Here is a 22,800-nt window from a genome sequence, read left to right as displayed (position 1 = left end):
TCACACGCACGCATTCCTCTAGGATCACTTCCAAAGGACACCTATCCTTCCTACAGACTTCTCGAGCTCCTAAGTAACACATGAAAAATATTTTTCCTGTTATTTTGTTAAAAAATTAAGAAGTAAACAAACCCAGACAGGTGCGGGAATACGAAAACAAGAAGAGCTCGCTCGCCCGGAACCCTACCATGTCTCCACGAAGGGCGGGGGTCACTTAGAAGGCGCCCACCCCTGAAGCACTGTCCGCCCAACTGCTCGGCTGTGCTGCCACCTCGTGGGAAAGCCGCCTCCACCGCTCTCCCGCCCCGCCTCATGCTGCCCAGCAGCCGGTGAAAGGCCGCTAGCGGTAGCGGGCGGTGACAGCCGAGGGGGCAGCGGCCTCGCAGCCCAACGACCTCCCACCCCGCTCCGGCCTCCGAGGGGTGAGCACCGGGGGGGGTCGCGTCCGCGGACGCGGCGCAGGCACCGGCTCCTTCCCTCTGCACAGCGCCCGTCCCTTCACGCCGGGCGCAAGCCGCCTGCCTGTCCGAAACAGAAAGCAACACCACAACCTCCTTCCCGGGTCCACCCTTACCGCTCTGCTACCCTACAGCCAACGGGCATCAGCGCGGCACGCTGCAAAGCCAATGAAAAGCTTAACTGCGGCTTAGTCCCGCCCCCTAAGCCAATGAGAGCGCTCTTCACCTGCCCGCCGTTTCCCGCCCGCCAATAAGAGCGAGGCGAGGGGCGGTTTCTCTCGGCCGAGGGGTGAGGGTGGGTTTAGGGGGAAGATGGCGCTCGCGGCGTCTGGTCTGGGGGGCCTGGGCACCTGTCACTTCGGCAACAGCCAGCGCTTCGTGAGGAGCACCGAAGCGCGCCCCCGCTTCGTCGAGGGTTCCATCGTCAGGATCTTCATGGAGAACTTTCTGTGAGTGAGCGGTGGGCTCTTTCTCGTCCCAGGTGGTGGTGGCGGCGGCGGCCGAGCGGCCGCCATTGGCCGCAGGGCCCCTGTGGGCAATGGCGTGCGGACTCCCTGCCGTCCGTGAGGTCGGTGGCAAGCTTGGGCGGCCTCGGCTTCCCCCTCCGCCTCGCCCCGTTTTAAAGCGGGTGTGGGTCTGGGGAAGCTGATGGTTAAATCAGAAGGGCCAAACCTGGAGCAGGGGGCTGGCGAGGCAGGGACGCGCTCACTGCGGCCGTTCTGCGCCATGGTGCACGGAGCCAGGAGTCGCCCCCGTTTAAGGGAGACCTTGGATACCGAGGAGAGCCGGGGCTGGAAGAGGGAGCGCGTGAAATGTTTTTTCCGTGGAAGATGATGCCTTGTTCAGAGGGGTGAGAGGACCTGCTGTGTGGGTTACGAGTCCCGTAGATTTTTGTGCAGTCTCACTTCCGTGGGGGTGCGTTCCCCAGTGGTGGTTGTGTCGGCCCTTCTTCCCCCTAAGGTGGTGGTCCTTGTTGTCCATGTCGACCTCTACGTGCTTTTTTTTTGTCCCAGTTAGGTGATTGTCCATCAGTGGAGGAGAGGAGAGTGCAGAAGATGTTCATAGGGCGGCAGGAACGGGCCTCGGGAACTATTAGGCTAAAGTATCTGTGGCGGTATCTTTGGCACGTGCTTTCTCTAGCTTTTGTGTATGGGGAATACTGTTCTGTTTGGAACTTTTATAGTTACTTTTAGAAGCTTTCAAGCCATTTTCTTAAAGTATGCTGATAGCTCCATGTCAGCCTTGAAAACAGTTCTGAGTAGCATAGTTCACAGGTCATGCTGGAGATGTCAGATGAAACTTCAAACATAGCAGTTTAAGTCTCAGCATTAAAGGTTCAAATACCTTCTGTTCCAGACGAACGTGGGTTATGTCATTATCTTATCATTAGCTGCTTTCTGTTTGTTTTTTGGTGTTAGTGTCTCGGTTTCCCTCTGTGTGTGTGGCACAATGTGGGAACACAACATTGAATCGTGGAGTTCCTTATAAATTTGGGATGTTACTGATCATATCAACATTAATGTTTTTTCTTGAATTTGCACGCTAGGTCTTGGTCTTTTCCTGTAGTTGCTGTTGCAGTAAGCATGCTGGATGCACACAATGAAAGATGTCTAAAAGAATTTAAAAGAAAATCACTGACAACAGGCTAATGTTTTAGGTTCTGTAACTCAAGAAAGCTGCTGCCTGATGTATGAATACAGAGTTCCACACACTTCTTGTAGAGTTTAAGACAGAAGTACATCATATGGATTAGATAGACAAGTGGAATCTCCTTCTGTGACTGCAGCGTAGCACACAGCTGGAATTAAATGTAACAGACTTGACTGAATTCACTTACATTTTCTGTCTTTTGTTTTTTAATACGTAAAATAATATGATGTCTTAGTAAAGGCAGTAGAAATTGTCATTATGTGTCTTGATTTCATTCTTTATAATAATTTGTTTTGAAGAAAACAAGTGAGTACTCTGGCTGGTAGGAATGTATTCCACAGTGTTTTATTGTAGTGTTAGTTTTCACTCTGAGATTTTCTTACAAAATGGTATTTGAGGATTGTGTCTAGATTTGATAAAATTATCTATCATATTTAATATAATCATAAAGTGTTTTTAAGCAAGTAAATTTTTTTTAGGTGACACAGTGTTTATAAGGTTCAAAAAATTATTGTGCTTTCCAGAACATACGATGTCTGTGAAGTACATCCAGGACCCAATCTGAACATGATTGTAGGTGCTAATGGAACAGGGAAGTCAAGTATTGTTTGTGCCATCTGCCTGGGACTGGCTGGAAAACCTTCTTTCATAGGGCGAGCTGATAAGGTAACTATGAACTTCTGTAACTTTCATGTTTAATCTGAATTTTTTTAAGAGCCCTGTCCAGCAGAGGAGGGGGAGAAAGACTGTCTTCTTTGACGTTTTATTTTTATAAAAATTAAGGTGTCCAAATTGTAGAATAACCTGGTCCAGAGACAAAGGCTTTTACCAAAGGGGTTTTGTCTTACTTAACTACTTATTAACTACTTGTTGTTTTGGCTCAATTATGAAATGGAAACACCTGAGTTGTGCTGGAACCTGAATAGATTAGAGGTTATATTTGAGGATGTCTAAGCCTCCACAATGGGGTGGGAAAATACCTCCTAATGCATAAATAACATTTTATCAGAAATACCAACTAAAGGACAAATAAAAAAGTCTAACTTAAATTTCCAAGTATATAGAACCTGTAGAAATAACATGTGTCTCAGAATTTATCTAAAAGCATGGAGACACTGGTCTTTGAATGGAAGTTGGATTGTTTTGGGTTGTTCTGTTATTTTCATTTTTGCTCCCCAAGGGATCATGTGTTGATGTTATAGTACGAAGTTTGTATTGTCACTTCTTTTAAGCCTTGCTCGCTCTTTCTTGGATGTCCTGGTTGGACAGAAGATGTTTCAGTAGATCTTTAGAGCACTGAATCTGGGTACCTAAATGATTGTACGTATTTATTCGATGGTTGCAGCTCAGTCTTGAGCAAATGCAAATATGGAAACTGACTACATGGCAGCATTGTGTGTTGGTGTTTTTATTGGCTTTTCATGTTCATATATTTTTATACTGTTACAATTGGCAGTTCTGTTGGTACAGATATTTGGCAATGTCTTTCATTTGTATTGCCTTTGCTCCCTGAATTCATGAGAACTTCTTCCTTTCTGTGCATCTGCTGATTATAGTTTGTTCAGTTTTGGAGGTTGAAATTGATCAGAAATTGTTAATCTGTGGATGAAGTTCTAATGCTGCTAGTTGATGAGGAAGATAATAGTTTCTTCCTTTATTTTTAGCTAATACAAAGCCAAAATGAATTTTAGTTTTTAATTTTAAGTTTTCAATAAAAGATGCCATTACAGCAACTCTGTTACATGAATACATATTTTTGCACGAGATTACACTTTAATACACTTATTTTGCAATAATAACTTCTACATTTAATTTTGTAGGTTGGTCTCTTTGTAAAGCAGGGGTGCTTGAAAGGTGTAGTAGAAATTGAACTGTAAGTAGTAAAACTTTATTTTCTTGTGCATTTTTAGTTAGATTATTTCCCCACACAGTCATTCACTGTTGTGATAAAAAATCTGGTGTGCAGAGACTTGTCTTTAAGCTGGTGATCTATTTTTTCTTTTCTTTTTTTACTCAGACTTCAAAATGTTAAGGTTAAATAATTGTCACACAAAAAGTAAGCAGTGATGGCTGGTCTTGATTTTGCTTTCTGAAGCATTTTACCTTGTCTTGACGTACAAAGAATATGTAGGTAAAGATTGACGTATATGGTATATTTAGCTTATGATTTCATTTAAGGTTCAGGTGATTCAGATACAATCAGTACTGCCTTCATGACATAGTAGTTGGAAATTTTTTTCAAAAAGGGGAAAAAAAAAGGCAAAGTCTAAATTTTAAACCCAAATGTTCTGCCTTCACTTTCTTATACTGCTAGTGTGAGGGACTCCTCTACATTCTTACTGAAAACATCACATCATGAAACAAAAGAAGGGAAAAAAAAGTAGATCTGACTAATTCCTGCTAATGCAGTCTTCTAGGTAAGCTTTTGCAAAACCGTGCCACTGAAAATCATTTGGACTTGCTCTGTAAAATTCCATCAGTAGCTTGTGGTTACAGGGCAATACTACATGTTTCCTCTAGGTACTTTTTTTTTTTAATAACTAAAGAGAGACTGTCCTAATAGAGTTCTTAAATGGCTGGTTTTTTGTGGAGGTCTTAACATGAAACTGCAATAGCACAGGTGGTTTTGATAAGTCTTAACCTGATCTATTTGCCTCAACTAAATAGTACATAGAGCTGATCAACTGATTCAGAGCCCGAGTTAATTTGAATAACAATTGGCCACCCTCATCAGATTGTATAAGAAAATTGTGTTAAGGAAAAAAGATAGACTGGAATAGGTCTTTGAAAAAATTCTATCCACTTTTGTTCTTGTCAGAGTCATCAAGTAAGACATTCTTTGGAGACTGGCTAAGCAATAGGTCAGGAGGTAGGATGTCTTTCAGGTAGCTGGTGTGATTGTTTCAAGATAGATACATCCCGATGTTACTTGAAAGTCTGAAGAGAGACTTGCAGTATGTGATGAGTTGTCATTTTTATTGTCGTGGTTGCAATGTAATTCAGTCCATTGTCTAATTGGTAGAAAATATTTAAATGCAACATCTAGTGTGATAGCACAATGATGCAGAAGACTGCTTTTTAACAGGAATTTAAAACTTGAGTTCTGTAGGCACAGACTGTCCTGATTGAATTTGGCCCTTGGATTATAACTAAAATCAAGAGTTATAGTAGGAAAAAGTCCTTAATTTGATAGAAGAAAGCAGCATGGCTTTTTAGGTCTCTTGAAGGAAGTCTGGTATAAAATAAGGTAGTGGATATTTGTGAGGAAATAATCATACAGCCTTCAAGAACTAGGCTCATATGCCTATGACACTTACTCCAAATGCTGGAAACGGTTGAATTACTCCTACTTTGACCTCTAATCTTAAGTCTCCTAAGGTGCATGGCCTCCAAACTGTTATGAGCCCTTGTCCTCCACCTTTAACAACATGCTGACTGAACAGGTAGTAGACCATTTCTAAATCAAAATGGTGAACAAAATTTCAAGAGTTTGACTATCTCATTGCTCATTTGTTATTGATGCATCTTAACCAGACTAAATTTTTTAAGATAATTATTGAGCTAGAAAACGAAGTGGACAACTGATGCATCTTTGCTGTTCTTTAAAGGCACAAAATGAAAGCAAATTGGTATTTATCATACTGTATGATGTTATTTTTATTCCCAAATGGAATGTATATACACAGCTTATTTATGTAGTTCTGTACACTAATCTTTAAGGCATAGTGTTAGTGTGCACCTCCTGCATACCAATTTTAAAACTTAGTAAATGTATTAAATACATTTTTATATAAACTATTCACATTTGACAAATTGTTCATACGTATGAGTATGTCATTTATATAAATAACTTTTTCTAACTTAAGACACTTGCAGATATTCTTCATGTTTTCTGTGTGAGATTAATTCATCACTGAAATACTAGGTGGTTTCTGAAGCATAAAATGTTCATCTGCTGCTACTGTCCAGTTAATGTATATTAAATATTTAGATATCTAAAAGTTTCAATACCACAACTCCAACATACTTTGACAACTGGTAACCTTTGTGTGTTCTCAAAAGTGTAAACACTTCTTTTTATCAATCAGGTCTAAAACACCTGACAATATCATTATCACACGTGAGATTCATGTGCTGAACAACACATCAGCATGGTTTATGAACAGAAAGCCAACAACCCTGAAAACAGTAGAAGAGCAGATTGCAGCCTTAAACATCCAGGTGGACAATCTGTGCCAGTTTCTTCCTCAGGTATGAATGAATTTTGAAAGACAATGGGTGCAAATGGAGTGCTACTTTTTGAGAGGGTTTTGTTGCTTCTTAGCATTTGTAGCACTTCAGCAATTGAAGGGGACAGCACAAAGAATGAGATGGATGAGGTAGCCATACTGGTGTGATGGTGAAAGAAGGGAGGAACTGCGTGACCCTTAAGGCTCACTGATTGGACTGTTTTGTACCTGCTATCAGTTGACGCTTTGTAGCTGCCATCAGTTGACACTGAAAGGAAAGCTGCTGATGTTCCCCATGTTGGTGTTCGAGTAGTAGCACTAGCAGTGATATCTGTCCATCCTGTCTGTGCTGTTGTAGAGATGTTCTTAAACAACAAATCTGTAGGGAAACTTTTATGAGGTCTTGAGATCTAGCACTGTCTCTATACCTGCATGATTCCTGTATCCTGCATCTCTGACCTTTCCAGTCAATCCCTGTATGCACTTTTCTCTGGTTATATCCTGTCGGTTCCTCAAGATTGGATCCTGTACTTGTTAAGTGGAGGGGAAGAGTTGTCTGCTTTTCTTTTTCCGAAAAGCAGAAAGCAGTCCTACTAAATGACTCTACAGTTGCAACAGAGACTGCTACTAGACCCTTTTTGGTAACGTCTGTGGCTTAACAGTTTCTTGAGCGTAGCATAGGACTTAAAGGTATTTAGGATCAAATTATCTAAGTGTAAAATCATCCTGATGGAACATAGCTCCTAAAGGAGAGAGAAGGCTAAGGAATGCTACAAGTGGTTTCCCTGTTCGAATCCATGCTTGGGCATGTCAGGATTTCTATGCCTCACAATTGCACCTTAAAAAAAGTTATGGTGGATTCCTTCCTAAGACCTTCCAAGTTCATGTGGATCATAAGGGATGGTAGTGAAAGGAAAGCTTATCAGAGCCTAGCCAACCATGGGTTTATTGTTCTATTCAAGGAGTGCATTCAAGAAGATAGGCTGAAAAAGTCACAATTTAGAAAGCTTATATTGTGGAAACAAATATTCTGGGGTTTTGTTGTGGGTTTTTTTCATTTACATATTCACAGTTTTTGTTTAGGGTAGAACTTTCTGCATAGTCTGCCAACATAACTTTTGTACTTAAACTAGCTTTTTGTTTAGTACATAAATATTAGTTCAGTGAATATTACTATGTTGGTAGTTTAGGTTTATTTGCTCTTTGCTGCTGTAGCAATGGCAAGCACACCTTTCACTCCAGTCTTGGTTTTGAGCTGTTCCTCTGCCTTGGATGGTAGCAATACTTCCTAATACCCTTGGCTGCCAGCCAGTAATAACTTCTGTATTGCTTAACTTGTGAGTTAATCATAGCATTTATACTGGGAAGGTGTAGCCTCAGCAGCCTAAGAGCCAATATTAAGACTACAGTGGAATAAAACTTTTAATTGTCTGTACTAACGTGTCTTGTTCAGAAGATTAATAACCAATTAAAAAAAAACCTAACCAATGTTCTCAGCTACCCTCAAAAGCTGCCAAACAGCCAAGAACAGCGAAAATCATTCCAGAACAGGTCCAAGACAAGGGTGTATGAAACTGCACAAATGTTTAGGAAAGTTTGGTTGCTACTCTGAGATTAAGTTAAGCATCCTATGCTTAACTAGGCCAGAGCTATCTGGCATAGAACTGTAAGTCAGATGATGTTCATGAGAAGTCAACTGCGGTATTTAAATCTAGTATTACTGTATTGCACTGTTCTAACTAATACAGTATTTTTGTAACTTTTTTTATTTTACAGGACAAAGTTGGAGAATTTGCAAAACTGAGTAAGACTGAGTTGCTTGAAGCCACTGAAAAATCCATCGGTCCTCCAGAAATGTACCAATTTCACTGTGAACTGAAAAACTTTAGAGAAAAGGAAAGAGAATTGGAGGTAAACATGCACATTATAGAGACAGAAAGCAGTGACTGTAGGGAAATTAGCATAATAAAATTTAACGCGAGATCTTGCAGAATTAGAAGATGGTATCTATTCACAAAGTATGCAATAAGCTGATTTTACTGAATCATGTTCATCTTATCCTAGAATTCATTCAGTCCAACACTCACATGCTCGTAAGAACAAAGACATGTGTGCAAGTGGTTTGGACACAGAGAACAAGGCATGCCTGTTGTCAACTACTCATCACTTCTGTGGGATTCTTGACTGGCAACAGCTTTTCTGAACTGATCTTTTATGCCTTTTAGAAGTCATCAGCTGTTATAGGGTGGTCCTTTGCTTTAATCTTGCTGACTTCAACTTCCATAAATTATGGACAAGATTGTTGCCTGCTACCTGTTTTTTCTGGTTTGCAATATTAACAGACAAAGAGGAAAAGGGAGAGTGTATGCAATAAGCGGCAATCTTGTTCCTGTGTCCTAAAACCAGGATGGTGTCTTTCCCTGATCTTAGCAGAGTGCAATCTTAGTGATCTTTGCAGAAATAATGTGTTCCTTGCTGTTAGTGCTGGGGATGGTGTCTTGGGAACAATGTTCTGGGAACAGTGTCTGTTGTTAGCCATACCGGCCATTCTTTTAATCGTTTGTTCTGCTGTTCCTTCTTGTGTGTGTGCATGCATTTCCACTCATACATACTACATTCACATACCAACCTTAATGTTTCTGTTACAAATCTCTACAAGATGCTTCACAAGCATTTTTGATACTTACATTTAGCAAAACCGGTTATGGTGGTTTAGAAGTGTCTAGAATTTATGGAGGCTTGAGCTGTAGGGAGAGAGATTTATTTTCTTCCTGAGAAAATAAATTAAATAATTTCTTTGATTAAGATTTCTGTTTAAATTAGATCTGTTTTTACAAAAAGTATGTGATAAACATACTTAGCAAAGCTGGACAACTAGTCCTAGTTGGGTTGTTCCTCTCTGATTACTGCTGTACTAAAATGTCCTCCCAGGTGTTAAATTTCTGCTTTAATGTACAGGTGAGGTGTGGACTATATCTGGAAAATGTTTTCACAGAGTAGATAAGTAGATAATGTAAAACATGACAATGTATATTCTTACAGAACTTGTGCAGAGACAAAACTAACTCTTTGGAGAAAATGAGACAGAGGCTTGAACGATACAAACAAGATGTTGAGCGATACCACGAGCGCAAGCGCCATCTAGACTCAATAGAGATGCTTGAGCGGAAGAGGCCTTGGGTGGTAAGTTTTTGTTTTCTGTGTTTTTTCTTACCTAACCCATTTTTCCTAATACTGCACGATTATAAAATATGCAAAAAGTTTCTTTAAAAGAAATTTTAAATTTAAAAGTAACTTGAACATCATTAAAATTTCTTGGTGCAAACAGGCCAGGTCTTGAAATGCTGTTCTTGGCCTAACTTTGATCAGAGATTTGCTTGGATACGTAGCTGGACTGAAGAAGTTGCTTAAGAAGTAACTTAAGTAGTTAGGAAAGCCAGCAACATTGTGCCAAGAGCAGTACTCCTTTTATTCCTTGCAGACACAACTGGCTTAATTTAATCTGTGCCTTGCCAGTCCCACTTGGTTCTTCCAGCTGTAACTTTTACAGACTGTGGTTTTTATGTTTTGAGGGTTTTTGGGGGGTTTTTTTACAGGTTGCCTTCCTCCTTTGCTAATTTTAATTTACTGATTGAGGTTTGATGTGCATGACAAATGATGATGAATATAGGCTGCCAATCTAAAAAATATTGGTATTTGGAGAGATAGGTATTTTAAACAAATTTAAAAACCTAGAATCAAGGACAGGTCACTTACACAAAGCAAAATAAGTCTTTCTGAACAGCACTCTCATGGTTGTAGTTCAGTTTAATGTTGAATGGTCATTCAGATTAAATTATTACAAACAGTTTGAGCTGATGTGGATTTTATTATATTGAAGCAATATGTTGTTTGCCTTGTTTGCAAGCTTTACAGAATTCGTGAAGTACAGATACAGAAGTTAGGAAAATGTACGTGTAATATTTGTGGAGGATGCAGAAGACTTTGTAAGGTATTCTGTGGCAATTTTGCAGATTACAAAGCCTTGCATGGGTATACAAAGAACTTTTTGTACCTTGTATCTTGAGGAGCGACTGGTTTCAGGGGATGTTTGCCTTCACTGCCTTTTAACCTCTGTGCTAACAGCACAGAGGGATATAGGAGCAGCAATTGAAATAGATGGATGGTGGTAGGTGATAAGGAGGTGAGCTTGTATGCACTGTGCCGTTAGGATTGGACTTCTGCACTTGCTGAATGATGCAGGTTTTTCATACCACACATGCGTTAGCCTGGCTTAGTTAACAAAAAGGGAGAGTTACGTTAGAAGAGGTCTTGCATAGTTATGTAGACTGATACTGATTGTTCTCTAAGGTATTTGCAGATACAAAACTCTGAAGGCTGATTGGAAACTGGCGGGGGGAACCAAAGTTAAGAATCTTACCTGCTGTCAGTTAAATTGCCTTCCATAAGTTTGAGAACATGTGTTATGTGTTTCTTAGCAAATTTAGGCAGATCTCTTCACATCTTACTCTCACTGCTGTCTTCTAGGCAGTTTGTGCTGCTGAGTATATTAAATACTTCTCGTGGGTCCACTCAGTTGGGACTAATTTAACTTTTTGGCCACTGAACCTATAGAAAAAACAGTGTGTTTTGACACTTGCATGAAGTTCTGATTTGTAGTGCAGAATCAGTAGTGTGTACCAGATTGTCTACCACAAGTCACTTGCTTGTGGATAATCTGCAGTTGAAATCAAGGGTTGTCAACACAATTGTATTACTAGGTAGAAGTTATTTCACAAAATTTCACTTTCTATTGTGATTTTTAGTGTACATGATTGTTGCCATTTTGTGGTTTGTCAAATCCTCCTGATAGACCTCTTGGTATTCTATTAGGTTGCAAGATATCAAGCTCTCTCTGAAAGAAGAAATGCATTCTCTTACAAAGGCATATTTCTTTGTCATCTGATCTAGCACTGTTTAATCCTAAGAATAAACGTTTTTGATGTCTTAAAATTTGGTTCACCAAAGTTGAGGGGAGCATGGGAGTTTATTCTTCCTTCTGCGGATCTTTCCCCATCCCAAAGTAGGTTTCTGTTTGAAGACTGAACATACCTAGCTGTTTAGAATTGTCTCTGTAACAAAACAGAATAGCTAGGTGACCCTTCAAATCAGCCAGGAGGCAGATGTATAAAAACTGCAATATGTTTGAAAAGGAGAAGATAGGCAGCCTGAAAACAGGCCAGCTGAAGTATGACACTAGGTTGTCTTTTGATAGTAGTGGAAAAGAGAAAGTCTAGCGCTGAACTTGTTTAACAATTTGATCACCGCAGAGCTGTGTTTTTATCCTGAAGACTCTACTGCTGTTCACCTGAGGAACACTTTTCTTGTCAAGTGTTTTTTTTCTAGTCAGTGCAAGCTGCTTCTGTATGTTGAGAATTATAAACCATTTTTATATAAGACTACATGTCCGAAATGCTTTTTAGCATCTGCTTTAAATTCCATAAAATGTACCCTAGAAGTACAACATTAAAGATTTGGACTCAAGGATTTAAGGGGTGTTTTACGTTCTCGTGTGTACCTTAATGGGAGTTTCATCTACAATCAAGGAGCAGATTTAAGGAGCTACATTTTTTTGACATAGATAGCCCTTCTTTTCTAGGGCCTTAAAGAAAAGGGGTTTCTTATTCTTCCAAGCTTAAGATTAAGGTAGTATGGTATACCATATGGTATACTGTTTTAGCAGCAGGAGGTGCTGTTCCTCCTGATGTAAGTGTCCTGAAAACATGTAATTCTGAAAATGTGTTTTGTCCAAGCTATGTCCATTTTTTTCCTCCTCTTCCATTCACAACTGAGAAAAGCTTTGTTACATAGTTTAGGAGCAAATATCTGTTGGGAGTGTGAAATCCTTTGGAACTGCTACAGATCTTTAGCTAAAGTGCATAATTACAAGCATTGAGGTTATTTGCTTAAAGGTTACCAAAATGCAGTTGTTTAGTGAAAATCAGGTTTTCTTAAAGTGTTAAAAGCGTTTGCTGTATAAAAACATAATTTCTAGGGAAACTTGCCTGTACTGTGTATCAGAAGAAATGAAATGAGGTGTAATTGTATGTGTGTGCATTTGCTTTGAACTTGAAATATAATACCTTATTTAGAGAAGAACTAAATTGTAAGCTTATTCCACCACCTAAGTGGAAGTATAATTGCTTTACCTCTGTGACTTTGTAATGGTGGCTACTGATTGTACTCCACTTAATTACAGCAGCTTTCTTCAAATAGTGTTTGGCATTATGAAACACTATGAAGAAGGAATTTGAACTTAATAGCCTAAGTTGATTTATTTGTGATTAATTGTGTGTGTTTACCAGCAGGGTAGTTAACTAACTAGGAAAAAGTGGTAGCAGATAAAGCAAAGTTAGCTGCTACAGATGAAGCTTGCAGGTTATCTTCAGTTTATTTTTTTAATGCTGCAAAACCTGGAATAATTCAAGCATATGTTCTAAACCAGGGGCTTTCTTTAGTGCCTGCCAAATCCAACAGCTTTCCCTTCCTCTGCACTGCCTCCCCCGCCCGCCCACCCCACCCCCCCGTACAAGTATCTACTTCTCTTCCCTCTGGTCCTCTGAGTATCTTTTTTTCTCATGAACCCTTAACAATCCTTGAATGTCATGTCCTTTGTTTGGTTTTGGGTTTTTTTGTTCTTTTTTCCTCCCTCTCCAGAGTTTGTAAGACAAAAAAATTCACGTAGTTGAACTGAAGAATCTGAAAGAAATGCAGTCCCCAGTGACAAAAAAAATTCACAAAAAAAGACAAAAAAAAAGACTCGTTCAGCCTAAACTACTATCTCCCCAAAATTCCCACCTTCTTGAAGTGCAGGTTCTTAGTGACCACACAGCGTCTTCTTAGGAATGCATCTCCAGTTAAACTCCCTAGATAGCGACTTCTGTAGTATTTGTGGTGTATGGTGGAGTTTTTGTTTGTTTTCAGTTCTGTTCTGCTCTGTCTCTCCTTGGTTTACTTCAGGGTTATGTCTGTTACTGGCTCCAATGATCTGTCCAGCTCCTTCCTTTTCTTTCTCCTGAAGTTTTCTGTGGTTATTTGCTCCTTAGCTTGAGGACTTCTGCCTAAGTAGTGCTCAAACTGTGGACAGAGGAGCTAAAGAATTACTTTTTCCACACCGATCCCAGATGGACTTAGAGGCAGGGTAATTTTAGACAAATTGGTCATTTCTTCTGCTACTTGAATTGCATATTATTTAAGAACATTGAATGCGTGTGCTTGTTCATTGGGTACTGAATGATCCCTCCATCTCCTAGTCATAGTGACTAGTAACAGGTGGTTTACTTAAGTAGTTGCTCTAATACTAGCTTCTAAATGAGATTTTTCTCTTAAAACTCATGTACAATTAAATGTTAGAGCAGTATAAAATACTGAAACAGACAAAAGTCTTTAACTATTTTACTTTCAACTCTTCCAAGGAATATGAAAATGTTCGTCAGCAGCATGAGGAAGTGAAGCAAAGAAGAGACCAAGCCAAGGAAGACCTGAAGAATCTGAAAGAAATGCAGTCCCCAGTGACAAAAAAAATCCAAGAAAATGAAGAATATTTTAAGAGTCTAGATACAAAAATCAGAGATACGGTAGGTATTTTAAGTTCTCAGTTAACATATGTAATATTTCAGGTGTTCTGTGTTCAGCTTTGTAAACTGTAAAGCAATGATCTCTTTCTTTGTAGTGTGCCATAATGATGTGTTTCAGAAGAAATTTTTCTGAAGGACTTGTGCCTTTGGTGCTTACTGCCTTCTCCATTTCTGTGTTCCATTAAAAGCAGTAAAACTCAAGGAATACATTTCTTAGTAAACCTTCAGTAGCAACTCTGAAAGTCAAAAATCTAAGAGCATGCAAATTTTACAACTTTCTCCACAGACCCTTCAAAATCTTCAGGGATATAATATTACAGTTTCCCTAAGTTACATACTTACATAGAATTAGTTGCCTGTTTTCATGTGTCCTGTAGTTTGGGTTTGTGGATTCTCTTTTTATCTTCTTAAAATGTAGCCAGTTTGGGTGGTTGACTTAAGCCAAATTATAGTTTTTCTGGCCTAAAAGCATTCCTCTAATATTTAACCTAATGCCCTAAGTAGGGTATAATTTTTTTTTATTAAATAGTATTCACAAGTGATGGAGGATTACTTCTATGCATAAGAGCATTTAATGGTAAACTTACATATGCCTTACAGCTTACTATGAGTTTTTTGAGTAGCTGCTCTCTCCTGGGATATGGAAAATCACTATTTCTGTATGACAACTAGGAAAGTACTGTAATTCTGTGCAGGTTTTTAACTATCATGTGCTATTCAGGCTGCAGAAGTCATTGTAAGCATAGGCTGTACAAATTTTTAATGGATAACCAAAGTTAAATGATACCATGAGAATGTTTGCTGCAGTGACTTCTGGTTGAAGATAACTGATCAGATCAAAGGACTTGGTGGAGACATATGTGACACCTGTAGAGGACTGCTGTCTTGAAATGTCTTGTAGAATCAGGGTATGAAACTTCAGTGGCACTTAGTGTGCTGTGAGCTAATACACTGTCCATGTGCTTTCATTAAAGAAACAAACAACCCCCAAAGAAAGAAAGAACCCCACCACAAAAATGAAAAAACCACAGCAGAAAGACCAGACAAACAAAAGCACAGATTGTTGTTCACACCACTTCTCTTTCTGTTTACCCAAGTACGTTGTTATTAAGAAAGCCCGTTGCTAAATGCATCCTTTGAATTTTGTGCTCCATAGTACTGCAAGAGTTTATTATGCTGTAATTCAGAATACCTAAATCTTTAAAAATGTTGCAATTCTATTGAAGTGGGTTTTTTGGCTGTGGTTGGAGTTTTTTGTTTGGTTTGTGGGTTTTTGTTGTTTTAAGAGTAAGTATACTTCCTTAAAGGAAGGTTAACAGCTGGAAGCTTGAAATTAATTTTCATAATGCTGTAAGGGCCTTCATGCTTCTGAAGTGCTAAGCTTTGTTTTCACAACTTGGTATTATCCTGCTAGGTTTTACTCATGTCTTTCATTTTAATTAATGTTATACTAATATATTTTTAAAAACAGGAGAGAATTCTACTGAATCATTGCTACCACAATTGTTAGAAGTTTTGTGCTGTTTATATTCATATAAAAAATATCCTCTGTTGGCATGAGTTATACTCTGTATGGGAAACCTATGACAAAACAGCATTTTAGTTTTAACTTGCAGGGAGCATGCTCAGCATAGGCTATTTGCTACAGAACTGTGAAAGAAAAATTGGGTAAGTATACTAGCTGATCGACTCATACTCTTGGATTAATGTATTTTGTGCTCAATCTAAACTTCTGGAATAAGGCTTTCACACACTAAATGTTCACTGTATGCTGAAGTGGTGTTTAATTTGGGCCCGGAGAATGAATTGGGTGCATTTTGTTCTGAAATATTCCAGAATTCAAAAAGATGTGAAGAAGGAAATAGAAGACTTACTGAGATAGTATTTAGCTATATATTACAATCGAAATAAAAGTAAATAATCACTGGAAAGCCGTAGTAGACCATGTTGTATATAATATTGTAATACGACACTTTCAAGCTTGAGTTTTGTTCTGATGTTAAATGATACATGAAAGTCTAATTTGAATGGCTAATATTCCATCTTGAAGAAGCCCTGTAGAGTCCAAAATCCTGGAAAAAGGCTTAAGAGAATATATTATACACCTGGTTATGGCATGAACAATTTGTCAGGCAAGTTAACAAGATGTTAGAGCTGTATTGCCACTTCCTTTACTTTGTAACAGTAGCTCTTTCCTGGGTACTGAAATCTGTTTCCCTCCCACATACATTCTTAGTTGGGCAGTGAAAATTAAGTTCTTTTGAAGGAGAATCAATGCTGCTTGCAGTATCAGGAGATAGTTTTCAAGTAAGGCAAAACCTCAAGGCTTTTAAGGACCATACCTTAAAATTGCTTAAATTGCTACTTTTTCATTAGTTCTTCACTTTTCCATAGATACTGCTTGAATTTATTTTAACTTTGAATTTTATCTTTGTAGATGCAAGCATTTGGTGAGCATTTAGCAGATAATTTATGCTGTAAACCTGCAGGAGTTGATTAATGAATGATTTTATTATAAAAGCAGTATAACTCTATTTTTGACTGAAAAGTTTTTTGGGGCCAAATTTCAATTTGGCATTAGGGGATTTTAATTTTAAGTCCTCTCTTTCAGACACACAGACCTGTAGGGAGCATAACTTGTCTTCAGGCCCTTTAGTCCAGGCTTATATCCATTATCAAATAACTAATCCCAACTGCTTCTTAAGGTTGTGCTCTTGGCTTGAACATATATATGTGAGAGCCGAGATAAACCACCTCTTCATTATGTCGTGTTTGCGCTTTGTTGGCAAAAAGCCAGGCATGATGTTACAGGTTTTGCCAGGAAGGAGCTGGACTGAAAGTGAAGGCAGAGCTAAATCTGGGCAGAAATTCATTTATTGAGGCACTGCATGACTATTAAAACCCTTTTAAGGATTTGTTTAGACTAAGAATTCCTAGTAAAATTTTGTGCTTTGGGTGTGTAGTGCACACAGATTCTGAAAAAGACATCAGCCTGTTTTGTACAAAGAGGTTGATAACACTGCATGAGAGAAGCCTAGAGTAGTTTCTGCTTAAGCCTCTTTAAAAGCATTTGAACGGAGTGGACTATGCAATACAATTTTTTTAGCAATATTTAACAGTATAAAGCCACATGTTGCAGTTGTACCATGAAAACCATAAAAACAATTGCAGTTGTTGATCTGTTGTGTAAAGTAGGTGTATCTATAAATATATGATAACTGAAGATATATTGATAATTGAAAAATTGAATTCCACTTCCTTACTAGTGTGCTGATTTTGAGATCCTTCAGAATTGTTTTGTGAGTATTTTGCATCAGTTTACTGTGAGAGAGCTTCCCCTTCAGAGTGCCTGCTTCAGGTCTTTAGAGTCAGTACCATGTTGCAGTCAACTGTAAGACCAAAATGTGTTCCATGTTGCCTTCATGCAAACAGCTGTAAAGTCAGGGTCTATAATTTTTATACACCTTCCAGGTTGTGGGAGGGAATCTGTATAGTTTTATTTTTCTCCATTCTTGATGCATCTTAGCATTTTCAGTGTGACTGGGTTTGTAGGAAGACATTTCTTCCAGCAAGAGGGGCATGTGTGTTTTGTTTTCATGTCTGCACTGGAGTTACTTGCAGTCCTTCTATCCTTCTGCAGTGTTCCAGTATTCTGCTTGCACTGTTTTCAGCCTTGAGGGTTCAGGGAAGGAAGAATTAAGTTTGCACAGAAAGCATAGTACACTTTCGCTGTCTTCAGGAATCAACTGTAACAAGTGCCTGGGCAACCTCACCTAATAAGACCCCCTTTGGACAGGGGATTGGACTGGGTGACACCTTCCAACCAATATTATTCTACAATTCTATAAAAGCTGAGAAGGACAAAAAGATGAGACCTGGGTGCCTACACATAAACGAACAAGTTTTCAAGCTCAGCTGTGTAGGATATAGCTTTAGCAAAATGCACTTCAGAGGTCGGATGATCTTGACAAATTTCAATTTTGGCTGGCCTGTGTCTAGGAACTTATGCCTTTCTTGCTCAAAGTATAAGCTTTCCTCGGTAAAGTTTGTTTGGAAAAAGAGGCAAGAACATTTTGTAAGTGTAAAAATCTGAATGTAACAGTTTTATTGAAATTGAGGATGGAGTTACTTTAATTTCACATGAAGTTAGGAGGCTTCCTTTATCTGTCATACCTGAATTTGCAGATCAATAGCTGAATGTTTGTGAACAGTTTATATTTCATTATTCAGTTCTTCACAAATTGCTGAAAATATACATGTTACAGATACAAGTAAGAATAAAGAAACTGGTGAGTATAACTTCGTCAGTAATAAAATGTGGAATAAATGCATATACAGAATGTTCTTCAAAATATGACTGCTTTTTACAAATATAACTAAGTTTATGATTATCTAAGTATCTTACTGTATGCAGGCTGCTGAAATCAAAGATGTTTCTCAAAGATGTAAACAGAAGCAAGATGCTTTGGAGATGAAAGATAAACAAGTAAGTCGTGATATTTTTGGTGTTTCTTTGCTGATGTATTAATTCAGTACTAGCTATAGCATGTGCTACATTCAGGCAGAATGCTGCTTCTTAAATTCTGCAATAAAACGGATATGGGTTTCCTCTGTTTGCTGTACTGTTAGTGGGGAGGGAAAATACCTGAAGAGGGTACAAGTGCTTGCACACTTCACTCCCTCCGGTATGCAATGAATCTTTAAAATGCCTGTTAATCGAACAGGTATTACTAATGGTCATAGTGCCCTGTGCAACAAACTGTGTGTGTGTCTGTGTGCTATGTTACAGGCTTTCTTGAAAAGCTACAGCCATTATAGTACAGTAATGCACTCAGCATTAAACATGCCCTCAAATATTCTATGTGAGGTTAGGGTTATTGCTTCTGTTAAGTATGTATGTCCAGCATTTTTTTTAAAAAGAAAACAAAGATATGTGTAAAACAGTTACAGAACTTCATTGAAGCACTTGGTCAAGAAATGTGTAAATTAAATGTGTAAGGGTGCAGACTCAATGTTGCACATTGTATTTATGCTATAGGTTATATGCAATCTTAGATTAACTTTCAAATATGTTAAGGAAGATCTTAAGCTTTAAGCTTCTGCTTTTGTAAAAATAAAGGAACTTTAAAAATTAATTTAAAGCCTTCATTGTATTTTTGCTTAAATGTTCCTAAATCTTAAAAAAATCTTGTCAGTTCTTCAACTGTCATAGGACTATTGGAACTATAAGACTCTTGTGGTTTTAGTGTATGGTTACTTAAGTATTTAATACCAGTTGCACAGATATCCTAGTTATTTGTCACAGGTTTTGTATACTAAACTCCTTTAATGTTGGAAATACTCACAATTCTTAGATTGAAGAAATTCATCAAGCTTTAAGAATGAAAAAAGATGAAGAAATGGACAGACAGAAGAAAATACAAAATACTCATAAGATGATAGAGGACTGGAAGAATGAGCTCGATACAATGGTAGCCTGTGAGAATCTTCAGCCACAAATTGATGCTGTTAATAATGAGCTGAAAAAATTACAAGAAGAAAGGGCAAATGTTGATAGTGATATCAGTGATCTAAGAGCAGAGAAAATGAATCAAGAGAGGGAAAAGAAAAGTAAGTTACTTGGGGGTTTTTCTGTTGGTTTTTCCTTTTTTTATGACTATTTGTAAAGAATCTTCTTGTCCTGCTGTAGTGAAATAATTTGAGACATTTTCCTTAAGTCTCATAGTTGTAGCCTACATGTATATCAGTCCTCTTGTCTGCTACCAGTTTTATTAAAAGTAACAGAAATTGTTTGCAAAATAGAAAGAAGATTCAAAAGTGGTCATTCCACATTCATTAAAACTGTCATTCCAAAAAATTAGTTTCCTCTCATCTCTGGGCAAGGAGACTGCTTTGCCAGTTTCATTTTTTTTTCTGTTATTAAATGAAGGTGTGTACTGTTAGCAGGACACAAAAACACAAACCTGAAGCAAAAGCAGTTTGCTTTGAAGATGCAGTGTTTAAAATTACCTCTTTGGCAGTAGATTAGCTACTGATGCTGGGTTTGTCCTTTCTAGATGAAGTTGAGCTAACCTTATAGCAATTCCTATATACTAGCCTAGGATATACAATTATTTCTTTCTAAGAAATAAAATTAAACTAGAGCTTGGCAGGTAGAGGTTGTTGTATATATTCCTTGGTGAGCGTAGTACATTTGTATGGGCCTATCTGTATGGCACTCAACTTCTCATAGAATCTGAGAAGAAACAAAGTATAGAGAGACCAAGTGATCTAGAGAAGGAGACACTATATATTTTACCTTGAGAAGCACAGAAAGTACTCAATCTCTGTTTCTCCTGAACACCAAATGCTTTCACACACAGTCCATTGTCACATTTTGTTTTCTGCAAACATGAAATAACACTCAGATTTCATGTTGCTAGTCCTGCTACCTCTTTCCTCTTGGGGTGTTTTTGGTTTTAAATATAAAGGTAGAATAAGTTTTGAAGACAGGTATTTTTAGGACTAAATTCCTGTGATTTTACTGTGCTACCACATCTCATTATCCTTTGGGTAAGTCTTCATTTTATTTTAGATTTTCAGCTTTAATAGTTCTTAAGATTTCTTTAGAATAAGCAGCATCTTGATTGTGGAAAGTGAAACTGAATTTTTATAATCTCCTAACAATCTTACTGCTGGAGTAGCATAGTCAATAGATATTAGAAAATGCTAGTTATAATGTGTACTTGCTATGGACTCTGTTTAAGAAACTGCCTTAAATTACAGGAATAATTGATCGCCATGGACAACTTAATAATATAATGACTATGAAGGAAGAGAATCTTAAAGGGAGATTTCAAGACACACACTCTGCTCTTATGTGGCTAAGAAAGAACAAAGACAAGTTTAAAAAAAAAGTTTGTGAACCCATGATGCTTGAAGTAAGAAAATTTACTTGTATATCTCACTAACCAGTTAATATTTAGTTTATGCCTTGCAAGGCTTCAAGAATGACTTTAAGACTTTGAAGACACATCTTGAAATGAGCTGCCAATTACATGCAGGGTATATTAATATGGTGAACTAATTTTAATTCCATAGGCAATGTAGTAAGAATCAACATTGAGTAAGATGGAATGGTTCCTTCCCCTTCCCCCCTCAAGGAGCAGTCCTTTATTAAGGTGTCCATTGCAGATTTCCTTTAAGGTACAGCCAATCACTTAGACTGAAGTCATTCTTTGCTGCTTAAAAAAGCAGTGGTAGTTACAATTGAATATCTCCCCTTATAGCACAGTCTGCTCACAATGATTGTGACATGTCACTGTGACCCCCAGGTGTGTTTGTGGTTTGCTTTGCACAGCCAGCTACAGATACAGAAACACCTAATCTATCCCTAGTTTTGTTTTGTGTTTTGGTTCAACAGACATGGTACTAGCTAGGAATAGCAGGGCTAAATTTTCCAAAGGACTGTTGGTTTTCTAGTGCATTCCTCCACCATTATCCCAGCCTCTTGCCATATGTGCTCCCTGTAATGTGAAGAGGATGAACTCCAGTGCACTCCTCGTCTTCCTCTTCAGAATTGCAAGCTTATTTTAATAGCATATTGCTACAGTTTCTAAATTAATTGAATGTTCAATATTTGTGTACCAATTCCTACACGTTGTGCATGTGCTAAACTGTTCAAAATTACTTCTGTTTAGTATAAAATACTAAGTATTTCCTATTACTGCTAGAACTGCTGATTCTTCCTGGAAGACCACATCAAATTAAGTATTACAAATGCCTTCGTAGTATGCCTTTGCTTTTACTTTAAGGCCTCATTGACCTCTCTAACATCCACTAATGTCTGAATTTGTTTTCTTTGATACAATGTAAGTTAATCTCATGTACTTACAAATTCTAGCTTTTGAATTGCTGGTAAGTGTACCCAGCCTTTAGCTAACTTGAGGTTATTAAATTGTGTAGCTCGGTGTAATTTTGCCATTGTATGTCACGTGTGGTGACATAATGTCTAATTATTAGTGAGAGTTACTGAAGAATTCCAGCATTAACATTTCATTCAGGTATGAAAAGTTTCATCCATCTTAAACGTGGATTTTTTGGTTGCTTTTTAAGAATTCAAAGAGAATTCAATCAGCCTGTGAATCTTTGTCTTTCTAGATCTTCACAATTCTGTATTTGTATTCACTGATCTTCACTGTGTCCAAATCAAAGGGAACTGAATCTGAATAATTTGTGGAGTGTGGTGTTTTTTCATTTTTGATTCCCTAGGTTAATTGTTTCTAAATGCTGAGGTACCTTTAATAGTATTGGAGCAGAGTCGCTAGACATGAGATGGTGGTGGTTGCAATTGTAAAGTTAGGGTGGAGCATAAAATGGGAGGTGGTATGATGGAGACAGTCATAGCTCCAGGAATGCTGAGAAAGGATATGCGTGGCTGAAAATTAAACACAATGACACATGAGTTGCTGAAGGCTTCCTCCCAAGAGAATTGATTGCAAAAAGACAGGGAATAGGTCTTTAAATACATTTAAACATTGTCTTTGTTTTCATTAAATGTAGGCTTGGATATCATCTGACTGCTTCAGATGTTTTGGGGGCAGTGTTAATTCTGCTTGTATTAATCACTTTCTTATCTTTCTTTATCAGATAAATATGAAAGATGATAGATATGCTAAATACGTTGAAAATCACATTTCAGCCAATGACATGAGGGCTTTCGTTTTTGAGAGTCAAGAAGATATGGAAATGTTTCTTGGGGAGGCAAGTAGGCACCAGTTTTAAAAATTGATTAAATAACTAATGTAGGAGCCCTAAACTTTGGAGTCTACCAAGTAAGTCTGTGCTAAGTTTTGATTGTCAAGGTCA

General features: G+C 38.1%; 1 protein-coding gene across 1 annotated transcript in view; it reads left to right on the top strand.

The window, feature by feature from the left end:
- Positions 1 to 770: 770 nt before the first annotated feature.
- The window catches only part of SMC5 (structural maintenance of chromosomes 5), a gene marked incomplete at its 5' end in the record, with an annotated part of 48,475 nt that continues 26,445 nt past the window's right edge, over positions 771 to 22,800 (top strand). The window contains 11 exons of the mRNA XM_082013091.1: positions 771 to 907; positions 2,633 to 2,774; positions 3,929 to 3,981; positions 6,197 to 6,359; positions 8,114 to 8,248; positions 9,380 to 9,520; positions 13,792 to 13,953; positions 18,368 to 18,439; positions 19,308 to 19,563; positions 20,719 to 20,873; positions 22,582 to 22,695. Of these exons, the coding sequence (XP_081869217.1) occupies positions 771 to 907; positions 2,633 to 2,774; positions 3,929 to 3,981; positions 6,197 to 6,359; positions 8,114 to 8,248; positions 9,380 to 9,520; positions 13,792 to 13,953; positions 18,368 to 18,439; positions 19,308 to 19,563; positions 20,719 to 20,873; positions 22,582 to 22,695 (1,530 nt within the window). The remainder of the gene's footprint in view (positions 908 to 2,632; positions 2,775 to 3,928; positions 3,982 to 6,196; positions 6,360 to 8,113; positions 8,249 to 9,379; positions 9,521 to 13,791; positions 13,954 to 18,367; positions 18,440 to 19,307; positions 19,564 to 20,718; positions 20,874 to 22,581; positions 22,696 to 22,800) is intronic.

Source organism: Phaethon aethereus (genome assembly GCF_964289735.1).
Source record: "Phaethon aethereus genome assembly, chromosome: Z".
Classification (NCBI taxonomy): domain Eukaryota; kingdom Metazoa; phylum Chordata; class Aves; order Phaethontiformes; family Phaethontidae; genus Phaethon; species Phaethon aethereus.
The sequence above is the reverse complement of the archived record's forward strand: the minus strand, read 5'-3'. Positions and strand labels throughout refer to the sequence as shown.